This window comes from Sorex fumeus, unplaced genomic scaffold (genome assembly GCF_029834395.1).
Source record: "Sorex fumeus unplaced genomic scaffold, SorFum_2.1 ptg000002l, whole genome shotgun sequence".
NCBI lineage: Eukaryota > Metazoa > Chordata > Mammalia > Eulipotyphla > Soricidae > Sorex > Sorex fumeus.
Genome location: NW_026606059.1, coordinates 77,412,590 through 77,433,692, shown reverse-complemented (window position 1 = coordinate 77,433,692; position 21,103 = coordinate 77,412,590). Strand labels below are relative to the sequence as shown.

Below are 21,103 nucleotides of genomic sequence, written 5' to 3'. Positions count from 1 at the left end.
CTAATTTCTGACTTAATTGCTCATTTACTGTGAGGTCATGGAAATGAATGCTCAATGGAATAGCCATCTCAGTCTGAATTTCATTGCCTGCAGCCAGTTTTGGTACTATAAGATATGGAGCAATTGTTAACAAAACAAAGGGTGACTCTAAGGCTTAGGACTGGTGCTGGCTGCCCCTCTGCTGAGCACTTGATTGTACCCCATGTGCTGTGACAAGCATACCTAGGGCTTACTTCTGGCTCTGTTCTCAGGGATCACTCCTGGTAGAGCTGGGGGATAATACGGGTTGCCGAGGATTGAACTTGGGTTGACTGTATGCAAGGCAAGTACTCTACTTGCCGTACTCTCTCCCCAGCCTCCAGAGTGTGGTTTTAAATGGTTACACAGATGAGGTCCTTTGACCCATTTTTCTCTGTGGTCTGATTTCTGATATGTTTTGCAGACTTTGCTATTTCTCCTGTTACCAACTTCATTTAACTCTGCTCTAAATAAAATGTGGCATTAACAAAAGGGTTTCATTCTCTCTTCATTTTTGGGCCACATCTAGCAGTGCTCAGAGGTTACTCCTGGCTTTGCATTCAGGAATTACTCCTGGTGGGGATCGGGGACTATATGAGATGCTGGGGATTGAACGTGGATCTGTCATGTGCAAGCACCATACCCTGCTGTATTATCTCTCTGGGCTCCACAAAAGGTTTCTCAAAGCCCATCAACTCAGAAGGTGTAGGCCGATGTTCTTTGACTCTGTATGTTTAAGCTGATGCATAGTGTGTGTGTGTGTGTGTGTGTGTGTGTGTGTGTGTGTGTGTGTGTAGGGGGCAGGGGTGGGTTGGCGACTGCCAGGAGCACAGGTTGAATGAAGAACAGGAGTTTAGGCTGTTGCCCCTTCCCTAAAGATCTGCCTTGGCTGGATGCTTTCTTTTTCAGCTTTTCCCACCTGGTCCCAGCATCCAGGAAGCAGCCTTTCCTGGCCACTTGGAAATGCCTGCATGTGGACATGGGTGTGACAGGATCCCTGCTTGGTGGTAGAGGAACAGAGCTGCCAGTGTCCAATTGAGATGGCAACAGTGTAGCAGTTGAAGCCCCTCCCAGCCTTATGCTTTGTTCGGAGCTGGCTTCTCCTTCTTTTGGTCAGGATGACTGACCCCTGGAATGCTGAAATGAGAGAGATGGGAAGCCTGCAGACCTGTGCCTTCAAGTACAAGGGCACTTGGGAAAACATTACAGGTACAGGACAGGGGTGTCAGAAAAAGTCTCTACACACACACACACACACACACACACACACACACACACACACACACAATACATCCTTGGCTGTACTGGGGAAGGTGGAGAAAGGAGGGGAACAGTGAGGCGCACCTCATAGATTGTTTCCATGTCTGATTTCCAGACATGGAAAAAATGTGAATTTGTGGATTTGTGGAACTAAGGGCTGATTTGACCCTTCGTAAGACTGAGCTACTTCTTTATGTTCTGGGCAGCAGCAATGTTCGCCACTAAATCACCAACAAGCACTTTCTCAGTATTTCGGTTCTGGGGGCTCCATGCAGCAGTTTTCGGGAGCTACTTCCTGCTTTCTGCTCGGGATCAAACCCAGGCCTCCCATATGCAGAGCATATGTTCCAGCTCCTTGCTCTGTTATTACCCCCATAATAATGGGATTTGGAGAAGAGATCACCTTTTAGGGTGTCTTAATCCCTCACCTGGTGAACAGGCAATTCAGAGTGAGCTTTCTGGTTATACCAAGAAAAAGCCAGCACCCCAGAATTCAACTTAATTCCAGTGTGGCCTGATGAACACCTGAGTTGGTGCAGGCACTTTGCAGGTGACTCCCTTCTGGATGAGCCCCAGGGCACAGCACTCTGAACTGAAGCGAGATCAGGTGAGTCTGGAGCCCAGGCCTGTCTGCACCCCTAGAGTCCCAGCACCCAGGGGCTGTGGTATCAGAAATGGAGAATTCATCTGCTAAATTATTGTTCAGCACACTCAAGTTTAGTGGGTAGTTTTCGGAAAATAGGCTACTAAGCTGTTGAGGAAAATCAGGTAAGAAATGGAGAAGTAAGCTACATTGCTTTGTGAGTGATTTTTCAGACACAACAGTAGCCCCCAGACATGCGCTTGTAACAGCAGAGACTTGTGGTGGTTCCGGGTTGAAACCGCTCCCCGCTTAAGAGGGGGCGTGAGTCAGCCCCGAGCTCTCTCCTTGGCCTGCAAATGCAGCTGGAGGGAATCTAGGAGAGTTTTGCATTATGTCTCAGGTTATTAGATGAGATGTTTGTAATCCAGGTAGTGATTCACAATGCTCTCTTAATTGCTTCAAAAAACAGAATTGATACTTGATCCCTTGAACCAGTTCTCCAGTTCTCTAAGGGATCAGGGAAGCCTGCATTGTCCAAAATGGTGCTGACTTTTGCCTTTCGTGAACCCAAGAGTCTGTAGTTCTGATGCTGGGACATGGTCAGGTAATGCCGTGACTGGCCTCTCAGGGTTTTCAGATCTCTGCAGATTTCCTCTGCATCCTTATCCCAGCACAGCCTGGATTCAGGAAGAGGGAAATGTAATGGGGGATGGTGGGGGGGTAAGTGTTGGCATTCTCAGCAGGTAATATGGAAGTGTTCATGCGAGTATTTGGGTGCCTGTTTACTCACCCAGCTCCCAGTGAGGTCTGCATCTGCTGCATTGTTTTCACCAGCTCTTAGCATCATGTCTGGCCTATTCTTGATATTTTGCAAAAATTGTAGGAGTGAATACATGATTAATGAATTTGTATGAAAAGTTATTTGCCCATCTATAATCAATTGGAGTTTTATGGTCTAAATTAATTTGTATGGTAAATTGCAGCTCCATCCAAGTCTGCCTACTAATACTGAAGGTAGCATTAATCATTTTGTAGAGCACAATAGCTATATTTTATTCAGTGGTGAGTTGGTAAGTGCCAATCACTGGTTCTCTATAAGACAACACTCAATTTTGTGACATTTTCCTATGCAAATTGTTGCACTGAGGGCAGAGTCAGGAGGAAATATGCTCGATTGAGGATTCTCTGAAAGCTGGTCCTGAATACCTGTGTTTGAGACTTACTGATGCATGGTTCTTCATACAAGACAGTGCTAGTGATACATGGCCATGTGGCCATTAAAAAAGCATGGTTTGCTTCAGATAATACTGTCAACTGTACAGGATAATCTCAAGACATTTCTGTCACCCGTGATTCTGGGCCTAGATCCCTTCTAATGAAGCCACATGTGGTGGGGCTGAGTAGCTCTTTTTTCCTCCCTCCCACAAAAACCACGAAGGATTTTTGTGAATTGAAGCATGCTAATAGTGACACTCTTGGGTATTTGGGAGTGTTTCTTCTCTTACTGTTGCTATATTATTTTGGTAAATTTGGCTTATTTAGAACTAAAGGTAATGCTTTATAATTGAATTTGATATGTCATCATAATCTGAGTGTAGATGTTTCTTGAGAATTGTGAGTACCAACACAGCTAAAGAACAGGCTTTCTAAGCTTGCTCCCTTCTAGGCAGACGATGTATCTTTCCAAGATTTTTAACAGCATTCATCGTGATATATTAGCTGTTAAAATGACTAGTCAGAGGGTGCCATTAACAAAAGTCCTGATATTTTTGGCCTCAGATGAATTAAATTTTGATCCAGGAACAGGGAATTCACCTCTAACGGCCATCATTTCATAGACAGTCAGTGAAAAGTTGCCTCACCGGAGGTATGTGCTTAGTACTCAAAGCACTGCCTTCTCAGCCAGTAAGTCAGGTTGCTGTGCATGCTCCTTGCTGTGGTGCATTAGGGTTACTGAGCTGGAAACAGCTGGACTAAGAGTGGGAGGAGCGGGAAGTAGAAAAAAAAAAGAGTGGGAGAAGGAAGAAGGGAAAGGTGAAATGGATTCTTGAGTAGTGTAAGGGGCCACAGTCTAGTCAAAGAGCCCCCAGGTGGGCAGCGTAGGGAGTCAGAGGTGTCAGATTGATGTCAGTGGGTCCCACTGTTGACTTATGTGAAGCAGGGAGGAGAAAGACGGTCACTTTTTCCCCATTCGCCTGTCACCCGGGTCCCTCTGGGAAGAACTGGTGAAGTCTTCGATGAATCCCTGCTCGGCATGGGCCAGAGCCCCGCCAGCCCCACTAGGTGGCCTTGAGACCACACCTGAAGGCTGCCTGGTCTCTGGGAATGGGATTGATCCCACCACCCGATTTCTCCAGGAGCCATGGACTTAGGTTGGAGCGAGGATTTGCTCTTTGCAGGAAAGGAGGGGCCAGCCCCAGGCCTTACCCAGGGCTTTTGGGGTTCTTGTCTCACTTCACATAAAATAATTTCAGGAGTAGACAAGCAGCGAAGTAAAACAGATTTTATTTGGAGGTTTTTGAATGGAAGGAGGAAGAGAAAGTGGGAGAAAGTGGAGAGTAACATGCTCAAGAGAGAACCTGGGCTTCTCCACGGGTGGAGAGAGCCCTTACACACATCCCAGAATTAGGCACGAAAGCATGAAAGTCCACATCTCAAGTGAGGAGATGCGGGCAACGCATGTGCTCAGGTACCACATGTGCTGGGCCACATGGGCGCAAGCAGCACATGGGCTCGGGCAATATATGTGCGTACTTCATTTGTTCAAGGTGGCCTTTATAGGGTTTCTCCAACCTGCCCCCATGTGGGGCTTCTACCTAGGTCACAGTCCATTGGATTGGAGGTTACCAGGGCGTTTGGGAGTGGTGATGGTCTTCTTTGAAATTCCTTTTCTGGCTTTTTATTTCTGCAGAAGTTTCTATGGGTCTGTTGCTGTAGATAGGTGAGGGTCTTATCAGGCCTTAGTTCCTGTGTTTTCCTGTTTTCTGCAAGGTCGGCTTTTGCCATTGCCTTGGGAGGGGGCCTTTCCTATCTGCCTACATCAAGTTCACGCCAGGTATGTCCACGTCTGGGATCAGATGTCAGCCTGCTGGCCTTACCCTCTTGTCTCTTCCTTTCATAGCCACTGGGGCTTCACTGACGGGGAGGACAGGGCCCAGAGTGCTTCCAGGTCTTTTCATTTGGACTAGATAAACAGTGCCATGTACCATTACTGGTTCATCTGAGCTCATGGCCTCCTTGGGACTTGGCTGGATGTTCTGATGAGAGCAACATCCTCGTAACCAACACAACAGTGTGAGATGAGACTCTCTGCTTACATCATGGTTTCTCTAACTGGATCAAACCTCACGCACCCCATCCACACCCCCAAACAAAACAAAACAAAACAAAACAAAACCCAGAACACAACAGTACTAGTTTCTGGATCCCTCTGCAGACTAATTGCATCTGTGTGGAAAGGGACCTGAAAATCAACCTCAGGCGAATTCTCATGACTCTGATGTACCAGAGTTTCTTGAGAAACTCTCTCCTACAACGTGGTTTTCAGCTGCCAGTCCACCCACCTGTAGGAAGGCTGGGTCTCACGTCATCTCATCTCAGCAGATACTGTACCCCCGGTCTGCCCCTTGGTTATTTATAACTGTGGGTTCATTGACCGGTACACAATACAGGGGTCTGCCTGCAAGGTGTAAAAACGTTTATGAAGCTGCTATAGCAGAGGGTGAATAATCTGCTCGCCTGTGACAAATAATTACACTCTGATATGTGCTATCTGTGTATGATAGTGAATGGACAGGGGACTGATGGGCTCATGACTTTCCTTTTTACCTCACTAGGCACAGAACAATGTGACTCTTTCCAGATGGGTTCATGACACAGTCATATATTCTCTCTAGAACATGAGCTGTGATTTGTTTGAAATCAGAAAGGGGCCTGGTGGCATTCAAATGGTTCAATCTGTGGCACCGTAAAAATTAAGTAGAAGAGAGAAGCTGAAATCCACACTTTATTCATCTTCACATTATTCTGTTCTCCCGGCAGTGGGCCTTTCTTTCACTCTCCGAGAACGGGGGCGCTGCAGTACCTGTGTTTGTCACAAGGTGGCAGAGAAAGGCTGTAGATGTTAGTTGACCTTTTTTTTTTTTTAATTGATTCTTTGCTATGCCTGTATTTCATGTGTATTCAACCAAAGGAAGTTTGAACTATAGTTTCTAGGAAATTTGAGTGAGATATTTTTATTTTGATAGTAAGAATGCTTTCTTGTTTACTTTGGAAAACATTGGGAGGTGTTGGGAGGGTAGCACAAAGGGCTGGAATGCTTGTTTGGCATGTGAAGGCTTGAGTTTGACCCCAGCATCTCATCACATCCCAGGCACTACCTTGGGGGTGGTTTTGGTGGGCCACAGCACCACTCAGTCCCAGTATAACCGCATCACCGGGCTGAGCACTGGAACATCTTGCCTGCATAGCCAGGCTGCATATCTCCCTGAGTGGCTTCTGGACACCACCAAGCTCTGCTTGGCACTCCCCCCCCCCCCCCCCCGAAGAGTACAGATATTAAAATTATTGCTGGATCATTCTTTTGAAATCAAAAATCCTGTATATCAATGTATAAATCAATAAAGATAGAGAATATGAAATATCCTATTATTTTCCTTTGAAGGGCACCAAATGACTTTGAGTTAGTATGCATATAAAGGTCTTATATAGCTATGTATAAATCAGTGCAAATCAAGAATATAAAATATCCTATTATTTTCCTTTGAAGGGCATCAGAATGACTGAGTTAATATGCATTAATCTGTTTATTTTTTTCTGGGGGTGGGGGTGGCTTTACGCAGTGCGTAGGGCTTACACTTGGCTGTACACTCAGGGATCATTACTGGTGGTACTCAGGGGACCATATGAAGTGCCAAGAATCTAACTCAGGTCCAGGTCAGCTGCATGCAAGGCAAGTGCCTTACCCATTGTACTCTTTCTTCAACCTCCAGAGGTCTTATTGTTCTATGATTTATAAAGTCTTATTATGCAAATAGAAGATACAGATCTTGCCTTCAATAAACTGCAGAATTAGTTGGAGAAAAAATGCACTTGAATTTCAGAGAACAAAGAAATAAAAATTATCATATACAGTGGCGTATAATATTGGCTATATAAAAACATGAAGTGGACTAATTGGCAGTTAAGCAAAACTCACGAATGATATTTTGCAAGAAATTGTTCTTACTGATGTTATCTAAGTGACTAAACTATGAGAACAAATGTTTAGTGATTCAGAGAGCTATGTAAGACTTACCGTTTAGCAAAACAAAATAGAAAAGATCTTAATTATGAACTCAACTCATTTTTTTATTTCAAATACTGTTTTGTTTCTAATTACTTGGAAGGATTTTTCAGAAGAGCTTGAAGGTTTTCTAATTACACAGATGTTAGGTACAGCTTTCTGAGATTACTGGTGTCTGAAAAACATTTCTGTTAAAGAAATCAAGTGTAGGACCAGGGAGGAGGTGAGGTGCTCGCTTTGCATATGGCTGACCCCATTAAATCCCTGGCACTGTGTATAGTTCCTGAGCTCTGGTGGGCTCAGTCCTGAGTTCAGAGCCAGGAATATCCCCTGCGTGCTCCCAAAAGAACGAAACACAATGAAAGCTAAATAGGGTCTGGAGAGGGGTAAACGGGGACTTGCTGTTTAATGGATGTAAATTTTGAATTTTATAAGATGTACATATTTTGGAGATCTTTCTCATAGTGAAGTGAATAAGTATTACTGAAATGTGTACCTAAAATGGTTAAAATGGTAAATACAATGTGTTTTTAGCAGTTTCCTTCAACCAATAATGAGCAACCATACTGCTCATATTTTTTATCTGGAGAATTAATAAAATTTTCAACAAGTTTATTGGGCTAATAATATACCAGACTTCCTGCAAAGACTTGAAATATAAATTATTTCTAATCTTAAGCTCTTGAAATAATAAAGGAAATAAATCTTATCCCTATTTCCATATTTTATATGTGAAAAAATTTTAAAGATAAGGTTTTGTATGTCGTTGAAGGTTGTAAAATTTCTTTTGGATATTGCTATTTAAACCCAAGACTTTCTAAATCTATTTTCTGTGTTATACGTGTCCAAATAATTTAAATCAGTATAAATAAACAATGAGCAATCTCTCTCTAATATGGTATTTCTACTATCAGCATGCTTTGTCATTTTATTGAAATTATTCTGATAAAATTAAAAGAGAGGATATGTGTTTCAATGAATGGCACATATTTATCTCATTTGTGTTCTAACTCCAGAAAGGATACTGATACGTTGTTTATTGATATGAATTTTTGTTTTTCTTTTTGTTTAACTTTGGAGCCACTAATATCTTTTCCCTGTGTATTCATGTGCAGGTTATGTGGGTATGTAATTTGTGCCGAAAACAACAAGAAATCCTCACTAAATCAGGAGCATGGTTTTATAATAGTGGATCTAATACATCACAGCAACCAGATCCAAAGGCTCTTCGAGGACTGAGGAATGAGGAGGCGCCTCAGGAGAAGAAAGCAAAGCTTCACGAACAGGCCCAGTTCCAAGGACCCTCAGGTGACTTATCTGTACCTGCAGTGGAGAAAAGTCGATCTCATGGGCTCACAAGACAGGATTCTATTAAAAATGGGTCAGGAATGAAGCACCAAATTGCCAGTGACATAGCTTCAGACAGGTAAACATTTTGTTTAATCTTTAGGTAAACATTATTTTTAATCTTCATTCCAAACAGAAATCAAAATACATGAAACGTTTAGGCAACAATGTAATGGAGATATCCATATGCTTTTTATATATGCTGAAGGTAATGTTCAGAACTTTAGCTATTATAGGCTTGAGAAACTGTAGGGTTTTAGATGATCGGATTGATTTTCTATAATAAACATGTGAAACAAACCAGGGAACTTAAATTGGTTACTGCTCCAGGAAAGACCGCTGGGATGAGAGCACCTGAAATGGAGAATGGTTTTAATGACTTTTGAGAGGTTGGATTAATGGGACATAATGGAAGGGGGTTAAGAAGTCAGTGATGTCTCCATGGGTCTGACATGGGACTGAAGGGCGAAGGGTTTTTCCAAGCAGGTAAAATACAAATGAAAACAATTCATGAGCTGATATTCCTTTAAGCTGTTTCTGTTATTGTTGCTTCAGAACTCTCAGTTCTGTGGACTTCTATATGGAGTATGTTAGACTTTTAGAAATAGAGTTTATGTGCCTTATAGTTTCTATCTTTGAAGAGGGAGAAAACAAAACTTTTATGGAAAGATCATCTCTCTGTCTCATATTCCTCATTTAAAAATGAAAAATTAAAGAAAAATATCTGGTCTTTACAGTTTCTAGTGTTCAGAAGTGGTAGATACATTTCTGTATGAATAAGTACAGTCATTTATAGAAGAAAAAATGCCAACTGTACTTATAAGATGAGGGTTCTGAGCATTTTGTTAACAGGTAAGTTATCTGGGGTATACTTTAAATGGTGCCTAAACTCATCACTCCAACATGTTACTATGTTTTTGGCAAGTAATAAAATTATGACTGTACAGTTTTTTAAAACCAGACAAGTTAAATAATGTAATCCTGGCTTTTATCTGATGTCTGTAATATTATCAACACTTTTCCAGTAAAATCTCAGGAACCAAAGACTTTTTTTATGTCGCAAAATTATATTACATTAAGGTTTACCTTTTGCACACAGTGACTTGAGTGCCGGTAGGTTATTTGAAAACAATTCCAGGTTCTAATAGGAGAGTAGAAGAATGTTTTGTTTTGTTTAAAGAGACCCTCCTTCCCACACCCCTCCCACAACCCGTGTTGGTCATTTTCTGGACCATTGATTCATTATTCAGATAACTGTGGCCTGATCTTACCAGTACTTCTGGGAAATTGGGTAGAGTAGCTTCAGTATTGTCCCATAGAATGGGCAAGGACCCTGGGGCTTTATTCATAATTCTCTTTTAGTACTCACTTAAGGTTGCTTCTGGGCATAGTAACTCTCTGGAGCCTACTGTCCAAGCCCTCTCTCCTCCTTTCTCTCCTCATCTTGTATTTTTGAACCATACCTAGCAGTTACTCCTGGAGACCTTGGAGGATTTACCCCAGGGCCCCTGCATTCAGAGCTTGCCCTCCAGCCTGGGAAACCTTCTCCCTTCCCTCTACTTTTTTTTTAAAAAAAACCTTTTATAAAACAAACATTAACTAGTGAGAGAAAAGAAGTAGCAGTTACCTGCTTTTAACAGTTAATGAGGCATTCTAAGAAATTTAGTTTCAAAGAAAGAATATCTTATAGATTTTATAGATTTTTGAATGCTTCTACGTTTCATTGCTTCAGTGTTGATACCCAATGAAGGCATTGAGAGTCATTATGATTTTGTATGGAATTTTAATTATGTAAGAGTGAAATACTAGCAAAATGTCATAGGACTCAGTTTTATCCCAGTGCATTTTTACTGAAGATGAAAAATGTTACCAAGAGTAAACAATGATGAGAAGACTATGAACATAAAGTAGTTATTCTAGATTTAACATGTGAAGTTTTAAGACAAGTTAAGAGTGATGAATATTGCCAGTTTGGTTTTTACTATTTATCTGTTTCTTAATACTTATGGTCTCAAAAGTATGTCTGTGATATTTGATCTTATCATAATACAGTAAGTCACATACATGTAGGTGCCTGGGAAGGCCACTCAGGCGGTATAGCACCTGCCTAGCATGCGTGAGGTTCTGAGTTCCACCTTCAGCAATGTGCGGTTCCCTGGGCACCATGGTGTGTTGTCCTCATGTCTGCCAAAACACTGCTGTGACCCTGCTGGCTCCAGGAACACAGCTTGGCTGGAAGCTGCTGTTCGCCTGGTGGCCCTTCGGTATGTGGGCTGAGCTCTAGTGGAGCTGACCCTGGGCCCACAACCACTGCCCAGTGTGGCCATGGTTCCTATATCTACATACACGTACGTGTGTGCACACATACGTGTATATACTTCATTTTATCCCAGTATAGATACAAGGATTGGATTCACCCTTCTAGCTGTAACAACTAAAAAAAAAATCCAGATGAAATATTAGAACTGGTATTTTTAAAAAAGAAATGGGGCATTGAGCAACAAAGGAGTTAGTACCAGGCCATTGGGAAGCTCAAATACAGCCTATTATTGCCCCAGCACACATAGTGCCTGAAGAGCTTCTAGGCTGTGGTGCAGAGGTGGGCAGGCGCATCCCAAAGGCCTTCCTCGTCTGAAAAGACTGCTCCAAGGATGAGGGGACATCACTGCGGATGGACTTGGCCAGATATGCTAGCGCAGAGGAGACTGTTGAAGATCAGCCTTGCAGAGGATCCCTGTGTGTTTGACAGGGAGGATTGTGCATGCATGTAAAGGACCTCCTTCAGGGGGTCTGGGGCCATCCAACATGGTTGCTGCTCCGGTCAGCTCTTGGTGGCTAGACTAGAAAACTGCAGAATTCCTGAGCCATTGGCTAGAGTATGTTGGGACACTTTACCTCAGTAGTAGGAATATTAAAATAGCTATATTAATTGTATTCCATATAGTTAAGAGAAGCAGAGATACTAAAACACAGAAATAAATCCTAAGTTGAACCTAGATGAGATTAATAATATCTGAAACAAAAAATACACTTGACAGAAATAATGAAAATTATGTTCTAAAGAATAAAAGAAACAATAAATTTGAAGACAAATAGAAATAATTTTTTTCTCTCTTTTTTTTTACAATCATTTTTATTTTTATTATTTTTTATATGTCGGAGTATTGCTGTTTATTCAGCCATTGATTAGAATGATTGAATTGGGCATGAATCCATCTTATTTTTTCCCCCCTTTTTATAATTTTATTTGTTGAATCACCGTGACAACAGTTACAAAGCTTTTGGGTTTAAGTCTTGGTCATATAATGAAACACCAATACCTTCACCAGTACCCTTCTCTACCACCAAAACCCCCAGTATACCCCCCATCTCACACCCTCCCCTTACCTGTGGGGCAGATGATTTCCACATTACTCTCTCTCTACTTTGGTTACATTCAATATTTCAACACCAGACCCACCATTATTATTTGGGATTTTTTTTCTTTTTGGGTCATACCTGGCGATGCGCAGGGATTACTCCTGGCTCTGCGCTCAGGAATTACCCCTGGCGGTGCTCAGGGGACCATATGGGATGCTGGGAATCGAACCCGGGTCAGCCGCATGCAAGGCAAACACCCTACCCTCTGTGCTATTGCTCCAGCCCCTATTATTTGGGATTTTACCCCAACACTCAGATCTGCCGAAGAAGCAACAGTAAACAATTTGTTTTCTCCTGCTGGTTATGAATAACATATGAAATTGTGTGGCTGCAGTAGTGGCTATGTGATTTTGCAATTCAGAAATCTTAACAATTAAATCTGGAGGGATTTCTGCCCAAACCTGCTGGGTTCCGAGACTTGTTCCTGAGTCTCTTGGATCATGGCTGTTAAACAGCTTGATCAGGAGCCAGAGAGGCCTTTCATGGGTGACGACTCAGGATCTTGTTGGGGCGGGGAGGAAAGGGCTGGCTCCACCCCCATCTTTGAAGGCCCTGCGTGTCTCGTCACTGCGGGCCCAAACCTAACTGTCCAGTGGCCTCTGGAGGATGGTGGTTTTAGGCATTAAACCTATTCCCACCTGGGGTGGCACGGCGCTGGTAACCTACTGCAGGGACTGGAGGCATTTCTGCCAAAAGCTGCAGGGTTCTGATATTTGTTTCTGAGTCTCTGGGATCATGGCAGCTTGATCAGGAGCCAGAGAAGCCATTTGCGAGTGGTGACTTGGGGTCTCGTTGAGGTGGGGAGAAAAGGGCCGGCTCTACCCCCATCCCATCAGGCCCCATGTGTCTCATCACTGTGGGCCCAAACCTGACCAATGGCTGCCATCTTCCAGAGGTGCCAAGGGGGAGCAGGCAGAGGGACAGCACCCTTTCCCCCCGGGGGTAGTCCGGCGCCGGTAACCCATTACGGGGAACGGACACATCTCTGCCAAAAGTCGCTGGGTTCTGAGATTTGTCTCTGAGTCTCTGGGATCATGGCTGTTAAGCAGTTCAATCAGGAACCAGAGAGGCCTTGCCTCCAATTATATAGCTGAGCCGGAGGTGGTTTGTGGGTGTGTCTCCCACATACCTAACTTTTGGCCATTTACTTTCTTGGTAAACTTTGCCCCAAGTTTTTGGGGTCTGGCTAAAGTCACAGCAGTAATTTTGGGGTATCTGGAAGTCTGAAGGTGCCATCAGGCTGCAGATGCACTTGCCTCACAGGTACAGATTGACTTGCTGGTGGCATCATACCCCCCAAAATAGAAATAGTTTAAAGTGAAACAATAAAAAAAGAGTAGCACCTTAAACCATGAGCTTTGGGACAGTTTCTGCCGCTTTCTGAACATGTACTTGATGTACTCGGAGGAGAGTGATCACTGTGGAGTTCACTAGAGAAATTTGAGGTAGTAACAGTCAGCCATTTTTCATTGTCATGAAATCTGCCAAGTCACGAATGAGAGAAGTTCTCCAAACTGAAAACATAAGGAACCTAGTGAAAACTATTCCAGGGTACATTATTATCAATTTGCTTAAAAACAACAGTCAAGGAACAATCTTAAAATCAGCCAATGGGAAAGGAGAAGTGTATGTGTGGGGGAGCAGTGAGGAAAATGACAGACTTCTTCTTAGGAACCCTGGAACTGAAAAGAGGATGGAACAAAGAGCTTTACTGTGAGTTCACAAAATAATGTGTGGGTGCTGTGACGACACATTGTGTTTGGTGTCCAAGAGCCACCTCCCATCTTCCGTAGGCCTCCCAGCAGAGAGACAGAAAGATGGGGACCACGGCCTATTGATGAAAATGGCCCATTTAATGCGGAGCTGATAGCATGCTTATAGAACCTCTGAAGGGGTCAGAGGTGTAAGATTGCATGTATGTGTGATTTACTGAGGTAAAACATTCCGGCAGAGGCAGAGGCAATTCTCTGGGGGTGATAAGCTCAAGGATATGCTCTGTCTTGAAGGGATATCTGTATTCTCTCTTTCCCTCTAGTCATAAATATACGTTCATATGTATATATGACTAGCAGTTCTTCTCAGCAGAGTGAGGCTAGTCCTTTCTCATGGGGATTCTGTTTCTTAAGTCATAACAGCTTGTATTAATACCATGTATTTATGCTTTCTAGACTGTCCATTTCGATGCTGGGGTAGTTTTGCCACTTGCCCTGGGCCTATCCCAGTCCCATGGCGGAACCTCCCTTTTGGGTTGTTAGGAACTACAGAAATTGGAGCCGGAGTCAAGTAATTATGACAGATGCCCAGGAGTAGATATATTTCAGAGTCAATTAACTCCCAAATATTAGGAGCATAGCATTATGGTCTTCCTGTGTTTAAGAAAAGAACATTGTTCTATAGTAAAATATGAAAATGCTATAGGAGAAATAGAAAAGCAAGTAATTCACTACAAATACAGAATCCAGAATTACAGAAAGTTTTGGCTTGCAAGTAACCAAGGTGGACTTGAGGAACTATGACAGTGAGGTGTAAAACACAAAGGAAAGGTTAAAGATAAACTCAAGGGATTAGGGATGCTCATAAGAGCACTGTGAGCTTCGCTGGGAGGAGGAAAAGGGACGATTCACTGATGAAGCTAAAATACCTAGGATTAATATCCAACACTTTACTTTTTCTTTTCTGTTGCATGAACTTTAAGATCTAGTCCCTTACTTTTGTATTATTTAAAAACTACTTCTCATAAAATTTTTTTGACTAGATATTTAACATGAAGAGGGATTAGAGAGTTGAATTTTCCTTTGTGATCCACTTTTCCCCAGTGGCTCTTTTCAGTAGATTCGGAGGTGTCTCTGTTTATAGAATGCTGATAGTGCACCTGGGACAAACCAACAGTACTTAGAACAGTACTAAGTGTGGCTTACTTATGATTTAAGGACCACATATCCTATTTCCATGACCTTTCCTTTGAAACCAGCAAGCTACTGAGAGTATCTCGCCCGCATGGCAAAGCCTGGCAAGCTACCTGTGACTGATGTATTCAATATGCCAAACACAGTAACAAGTCTCGCAATAAAGATGTTACTGGGCCCGCTTGAGCAAATTGATGAACAACGGGAGGATAGTGCTAGTGCTAGTCCTTTGAAACATAATTGAATCTTTTTTTTTCTCTCTTTTTGGGTCACACCTGGCAATGCGCAGGGGTTATTCCTGGCTCTGCACTCAGGAATTACTGCTGGCGGTACTTGGGGGACCATATGGGATGCCGGGGATTGAACCTGGGTTGACTGCATTCAAGGCAAATGCCCTACCTGCTGCATGATTAAATCTTATTTAAGATGATTACTTGAGTATGTGGTAAGGGAAAAATAAAACAAAGAAAGAAATAAGAAAAAAGAGTTGCATATTTTTTAAACAAAATCAAAGAAGAGTTGAGAATTAACTCTAAAGAGTTAATTAAAAGCTGAACCATCTTACAACCTTTATCCCTAGATAAATCTTACACATTTATGGGTGTTAGTTTGGGCTGCACCTGGCTGTACTTAGAGCTTATGCCTGCCTTTGAGCCTCAGGGATCATTCCTCACAGTGTCCAGAGGACCATATGAGGTATTGAGTAGCAAACTGGGGTTGGCTAAATGCAAGACAAGTGCCCTACCTGCTGCATGGTTTCTCTGGCAAAAAGTTATTTAAAAAGTTATTAAACTTTTCAGAATATGAGACAAAACGTAAAAGGTAGTAAAGATGGCTCTATGTATTTGGTGGCACTTGCAGTGAATTATGCAAATTCCATAAATACTTAGTGCAGGGAATGCATGAATTAAGCTGTAATGTTAATGTCTGTCATGTGACCCAAATGTCTCTTCTGCGGCATTTTGTGTCTTATTGATTAAGGAATCAGTTAATAGGTAGTTACAGAGGTACATAATGCCATGTTTACATAGAACGAGTTCTTGAGAGAATTTTTTATTTTTATAATGATAATACAAATTTTGATAAAGTATGTCTTTTTACATGGTATTTAACATCTTTTTTGTGAAGCAAGATCGTTTTTATTGAAACTAACGTAGAAGGATATGAAAAGAAAGTGAAGAAAGGGAGGAAGTATGTGTTCAAGAGGTTGCAAGAGGTTACACAGGCTTCTAAATGGAAAAGTTGGGGGACATAGTGACAAGCAAGATATGTGTTCAAGCGGACTCGAAGAGCAAGCAACTTTTTGAGAATACTTGGAGTAAATATCTTTAATAGTTTGGCTCTAAATATTTTGGTGAAGAATTAGAATTTTTATTCCTAGCTTCAGCTGGATTAAATGAAACCATCTTCAAGTGTCCTCCTTTTAACTGAATTATAAATAGAATTTACAATTTTGTTTTGTCGGTTTGTCCAGGACATACCCAGCCTACATTTGTTCCCCTGGGTGTTTGTATAGTTTGGCATTTGTCCGGCAGTTTTTTTTTTATTAAAATTTTTTTTTAATAGTGAGACATCATGAGGTACAGTTGCAGACTTACACATTTTTGTGCTTGGGTTGCAATTATACAATGATCATATACCCCTCCCTCCACCAGTGCCCATTTCCCACCACCACGGATCCCAGTATCCCTCCCACCCCCCTGTCCGGCAGTTTTATAGGAAGCATTTTAATGAAGGTTTTGCATTAAAGTGAGATGAGTGAGCTTCCTAAAATCTTCACTCTGTACTTCGAACTCCTGACACAATTCCCTGATGATCAAGGAACATATGCAGGGATCGTTATTCTCCTGATATGGAACAAGCAGTGTTCCCCTTTGCTGCAACCTTTCAGACACAAGTGACTGACTGGATGCACAGTGCTTACTGGCAAAGCAAGAATGTGATTATCAGGCCTCGGGGTGGTGGGGAAAGGATTTGATCTCGTTGCCTGACTTGCCTTTTGATGAACAGGTCAGTTCTATGGCTCGTTCTTTAGTAGTTGAGATATGGTAGACGAGGCCTGGGGGAGACCTAGAATGAGACATCAGGCATGTGTGAAATGTGCGAAGAAATAGTGATTGGCTGATATTGCTAGAGAATACATAGAAGGAAGTCTGCTGATTTTTTCTGCAGTGGGATTATCATGTTACTTCAGTGTTAACGTCCAGCTCTGAATTTATTTTATTACTCAGTGATTAAGACACTTTTTAAATAAATTCTTTCATCAGCAAGGTGTTAAACACTAGAATTCAGTTTTACTGATGACTAAGTGCTATGCACAGAATTTTTGTTTTGTTTGCCATCCACTAGGAGGCCCATAGTCACTGAAAATAGAAAGACAAAGCAAGAAAATACGTTGTGAAGAAGCAACATCTATTTAAAAAGCTAGTAGGCTTATTTTATAGGGGACCCAAAGATGTTGTCATAAACTTTCAGAAACAGAAGTTGTGTTTTACATGTCCCTCTGCGTGGCGTGATTTATTTTTTACATGAAATGATTTTAAAATTAATCTCAGTCCCTTAAAATATTGAGTTATTTATTTTTGTGTGCATTTAAAAAGCAAATTGTTGATTACATTAGCAGAAACACTTTATATTGCACCAATCACGGTCATGGTCCTCCCGTTGTTCATCGATTTGCTTGAGCGGGCCCAGTAACGTCTCCATCACGAGACTTGTTACTGTGTTTGGCATATCTAATATGATATTTCGCTCTGCCGTGCGGGCGAGATACTCTCGGTAGCTTGCCGGGCTCTCCGAGAGGGGCGGAGGAATTGAACTCGGGTTGGCCATGTTGGCCGCTTGTAAGGCAAACGCCCTACCGCTGGGCTATTGCTCCAGCCCATTGCACCAATATTGAAATTTTTAAAAGCAGTACTAAGCAACTATAAGATAGCGAACACTTTCACTACAAAAGTTAGAAATTAAAAAAAAATTAATCAAGTGTTATGTAAAAGTCATGTATGTCTTCATTACTAATGTAGTTTTGGTACTATGAATGGTAATTGATCATGGTTATGCTCAAAACATAGTTGTTGAAACACTGAATGATTGGAATAATGAACTAGTTTAGGGAAAAAAAGGAGTTGACTTCTAAGGATATTGCCATGTCTGACAGAACTCCTGGAGAAGAATCAGAATAGACTTTTTAAACAGTTGGAGTTACAGACTCAAATATTATAAACTTGATCTTAGTATCTTGTCTCTGTTTCTTGGTATTTCTGTTCTATTCTGTGCCTTTCCAAAAGCTGTTTTGGGACTGGAGAGATAATACAGTGGTTAGAGGACTTGTCTTGCATAAGATGGAAGAGAGATGATCCTCAGAATCCCATATGGTCCCCTGAGCCCCTCCTGGAGCACAGAGCCCTGAGCACCACTGTGTGCGACCCCAAAACAAAGTAAAACAAAAAGTTGTTCTGCATGGTGGGGAAAAGAAGGATCAATAGAATTTTACTGAGTAAATGAAAGGAGTTTTGCAAGGAATGTTCATGTGATACTCATCATGTTATTGATGTGTGTATAATTCTTGGAAATATTTGTATATAATATTGTGTATAAGAATTGGAAATTTATATGGATATATAATCTATAGAGGGACTCTGTAGTCAAGAAACAAAACTTTGTGGCTAGAAATGACTCCAAGAACTTTAGTGCATGTGCAAGATGCTTAGGTTCTAATCTGGATGCTGTATGCTCCTCCTGGCTAAGGATAGCCTTAGCACTGAGCTGGAAGTAGACCCCAGCATTGCCTATGGTGGCTCAAAACGAAACAAAACATCACCCTAAAGCCCTAAACAGCAGGAATGAAAAAGAAACAAAATTTTTCTAGAAAATAAGATTCAAGGTAACAAATAACAAATACTGCTTAGGGCTGAGATATGACTTATGGTAGAAATATAAGCTCTGCCATCTGAAAGCTGTGAGAACAGTTCAGCATTTGATTATATGATGGTGCTCATATAAATGTTCTTAGGGTGGGCTAGATGCATTCTTATCTGACATTGAATGTCAAAATTGGCCTTGCCAGTGAACTGTTTAAAATAAGAACTACTATTTAAGAAAGGCTAGGAACAGAGTTTTATATTTCCTGCCACTAGAATTGGGTGCAGAGGCAAGAGTCATCCATAGCATATGATTCTGAGTTGTGCTTCTTTCTGTTATTAAAGCTCATCATATCTTTGATAAAGTTTCTTCTTAAAACTGTCTTCTTAAAAGGCAGCTCAGATAAAGAAGGGAGGTCCAAATAAAGGGTGTTGGGAGGATCCTCCCAGGATGAGATATGCATGCTGAAAGTAGACTCTAGACCGAACATGATTGCCGCTCAATGCCTCTTTTGCAAACCACAGCACCCGAAAGGAGAGAGAAAACAAAAGGGAATGCCCTGTCACAGAGGTGGGGGGGATGGGGGGATGAAGGGGGGAGGGATACTGGGAGCATTGGAGGTGGAGAAAGGGCACTGGTGGAGGGATGGGTACTCAATCATTGTATAACTGAAATCCAAGCACAACAATTTGTACGTCTACAACTGTATTTCATAGTGTTTCACTAATAAAAATGAAAAAAAACCCTGTCTTCTTAGGCTAGAAGTAAAAAACAAAAATAAAACAGAACCATATATATATATGCCATATATAATATATAAAAGCTGAAATAGCAATAGCTATTTTGGAGCAATAGCACAGTGGGTAGGGCATTTGCCTTGCACACGGATGACCCGGGTTCGATTCCTCCACCCTCTCGGAGAGCCTGGCAAGCTACCGAGAGTATCCCGCCTGCACAGCAAAGCAACCTGTGATGTATTCGATATGCCAAAAATAGTAACAACAAGTCTCACAATGGAGACATTACTGGTGCCCGCTTGAGCAAATCCACGAACAGTGGAAGGACAGTGCTACAGTGCTTAACACACACACACACACACACACACACACACGATGGAAAGTATATATTTTATAATTTTTTTCTTAATACCCACTAGCAGTTAAACTCAAAATAACTTCATATTATTACTGTTTATGGTACTGTGTACTTTATGCTGTATACTTTAGAGATGGCTCTACTTGTTACTTGAAGAATCACTATGTTGTTTTAAAATATGGCTTAAGACCTTCTTCCATAATCACATCATTTTTTGCTTTGCATATTCCCTTCAAATTCTTTTTTTTTTGAAGCAAAGTTTGTTATTTTGAGTTGTTGGTGAAGAACTTCCTTCTCTGGAGCCCCTGTGCTCTTCACCAGCTCCACTGCCAGCTCCTCTCTCCCTTCCTTTTCTGTAGCCCTTGTTATTTGTGCACACTGTTATAAATATTATCTAGTAACATTGGAATATACACTTCTGTGTATATGTACATTTAATGGTAGCGCTTATGTTCAATAGTCCATCATCTTTATTTTTTCACTTAACTGCATATGTTAATTTTTTGTTGTTGCTAAGGCACTATGATTTAAAAAGTTATTGAATAGTATATGTTGAAGAGCTTTCTTTACCAGTGCATGAATGTACTTCATCATTGAATGGATATGTCAAAAATTATTTAGTCTCTGATTATGAAAACTTCAACTATTGACTTTTTTCTTGACATTACAAACACTGTGTAATAAAGAATTATATATACATATATATTCACATATAGGTATATTCTTATAATTTCCCTAATATCAAATTTATAAGACAAGCTGAAATCCCCAGAAGTGGAATTCCAAGGTCTAGGTGAGGATTTGGTATTTGGTCAGCGCGGCCAGCTCGGTCACTGGAAAGGACATGCCAGTTCAATGTCCTTGTCAGCAAGTGTTGTAATTGCTTTCCGACTTCAGCCAGTGCAATATTATAAGATATGTTGTCTTTAAAGTATGATTGATGAAAACTGATGCTGCTTTATTTTATCTTTTTTTTTTCTTTTGTCGTGAATGAGTCAGTCATGTTGAACATTTCCTTCTATGCTTAAGAGCATTATGTCTGGAGAAGACCGTACCTGGTGTCAGGTGTTTGCCTTGCATGTAACTGACTCTGGTTCTATCCCAGGCACCACACACACTCCTCTGAGCCAGGAGTACTCTGAGTACAGATCCAGAGTTAGCCCTGAGTACCCCTCCTCCCCAATAGAATATTTGTTATTTTTCCCTTTGAATTGACTTTCATTTTACTCATTTTTCTATTGAGTTGTAAGTCTATTGAAATGAGTCTTTGGTATCACCCTTTATGGACAGAATATATCCCTTGTGGATCTGCATTAGTTTTCTATTGAT

General features: G+C 41.4%; 1 protein-coding gene across 43 annotated transcripts in view; it reads left to right on the top strand.

Moving 5' to 3' along the window:
* The window catches only part of RIMS2 (regulating synaptic membrane exocytosis 2), a 564,867-nt gene that overhangs the window by 157,625 nt on the left and 386,139 nt on the right, over positions 1-21,103 (top strand). For all 43 annotated transcript variants that reach the window (XM_056111705.1, XM_056111697.1, XM_056111680.1 and 40 more), the window contains one exon: positions 8,261-8,571. In XM_056111705.1, coding sequence (XP_055967680.1) covers positions 8,261-8,571 — 311 coding nt within the window. The remainder of the gene's footprint in view (positions 1-8,260; positions 8,572-21,103) is intronic.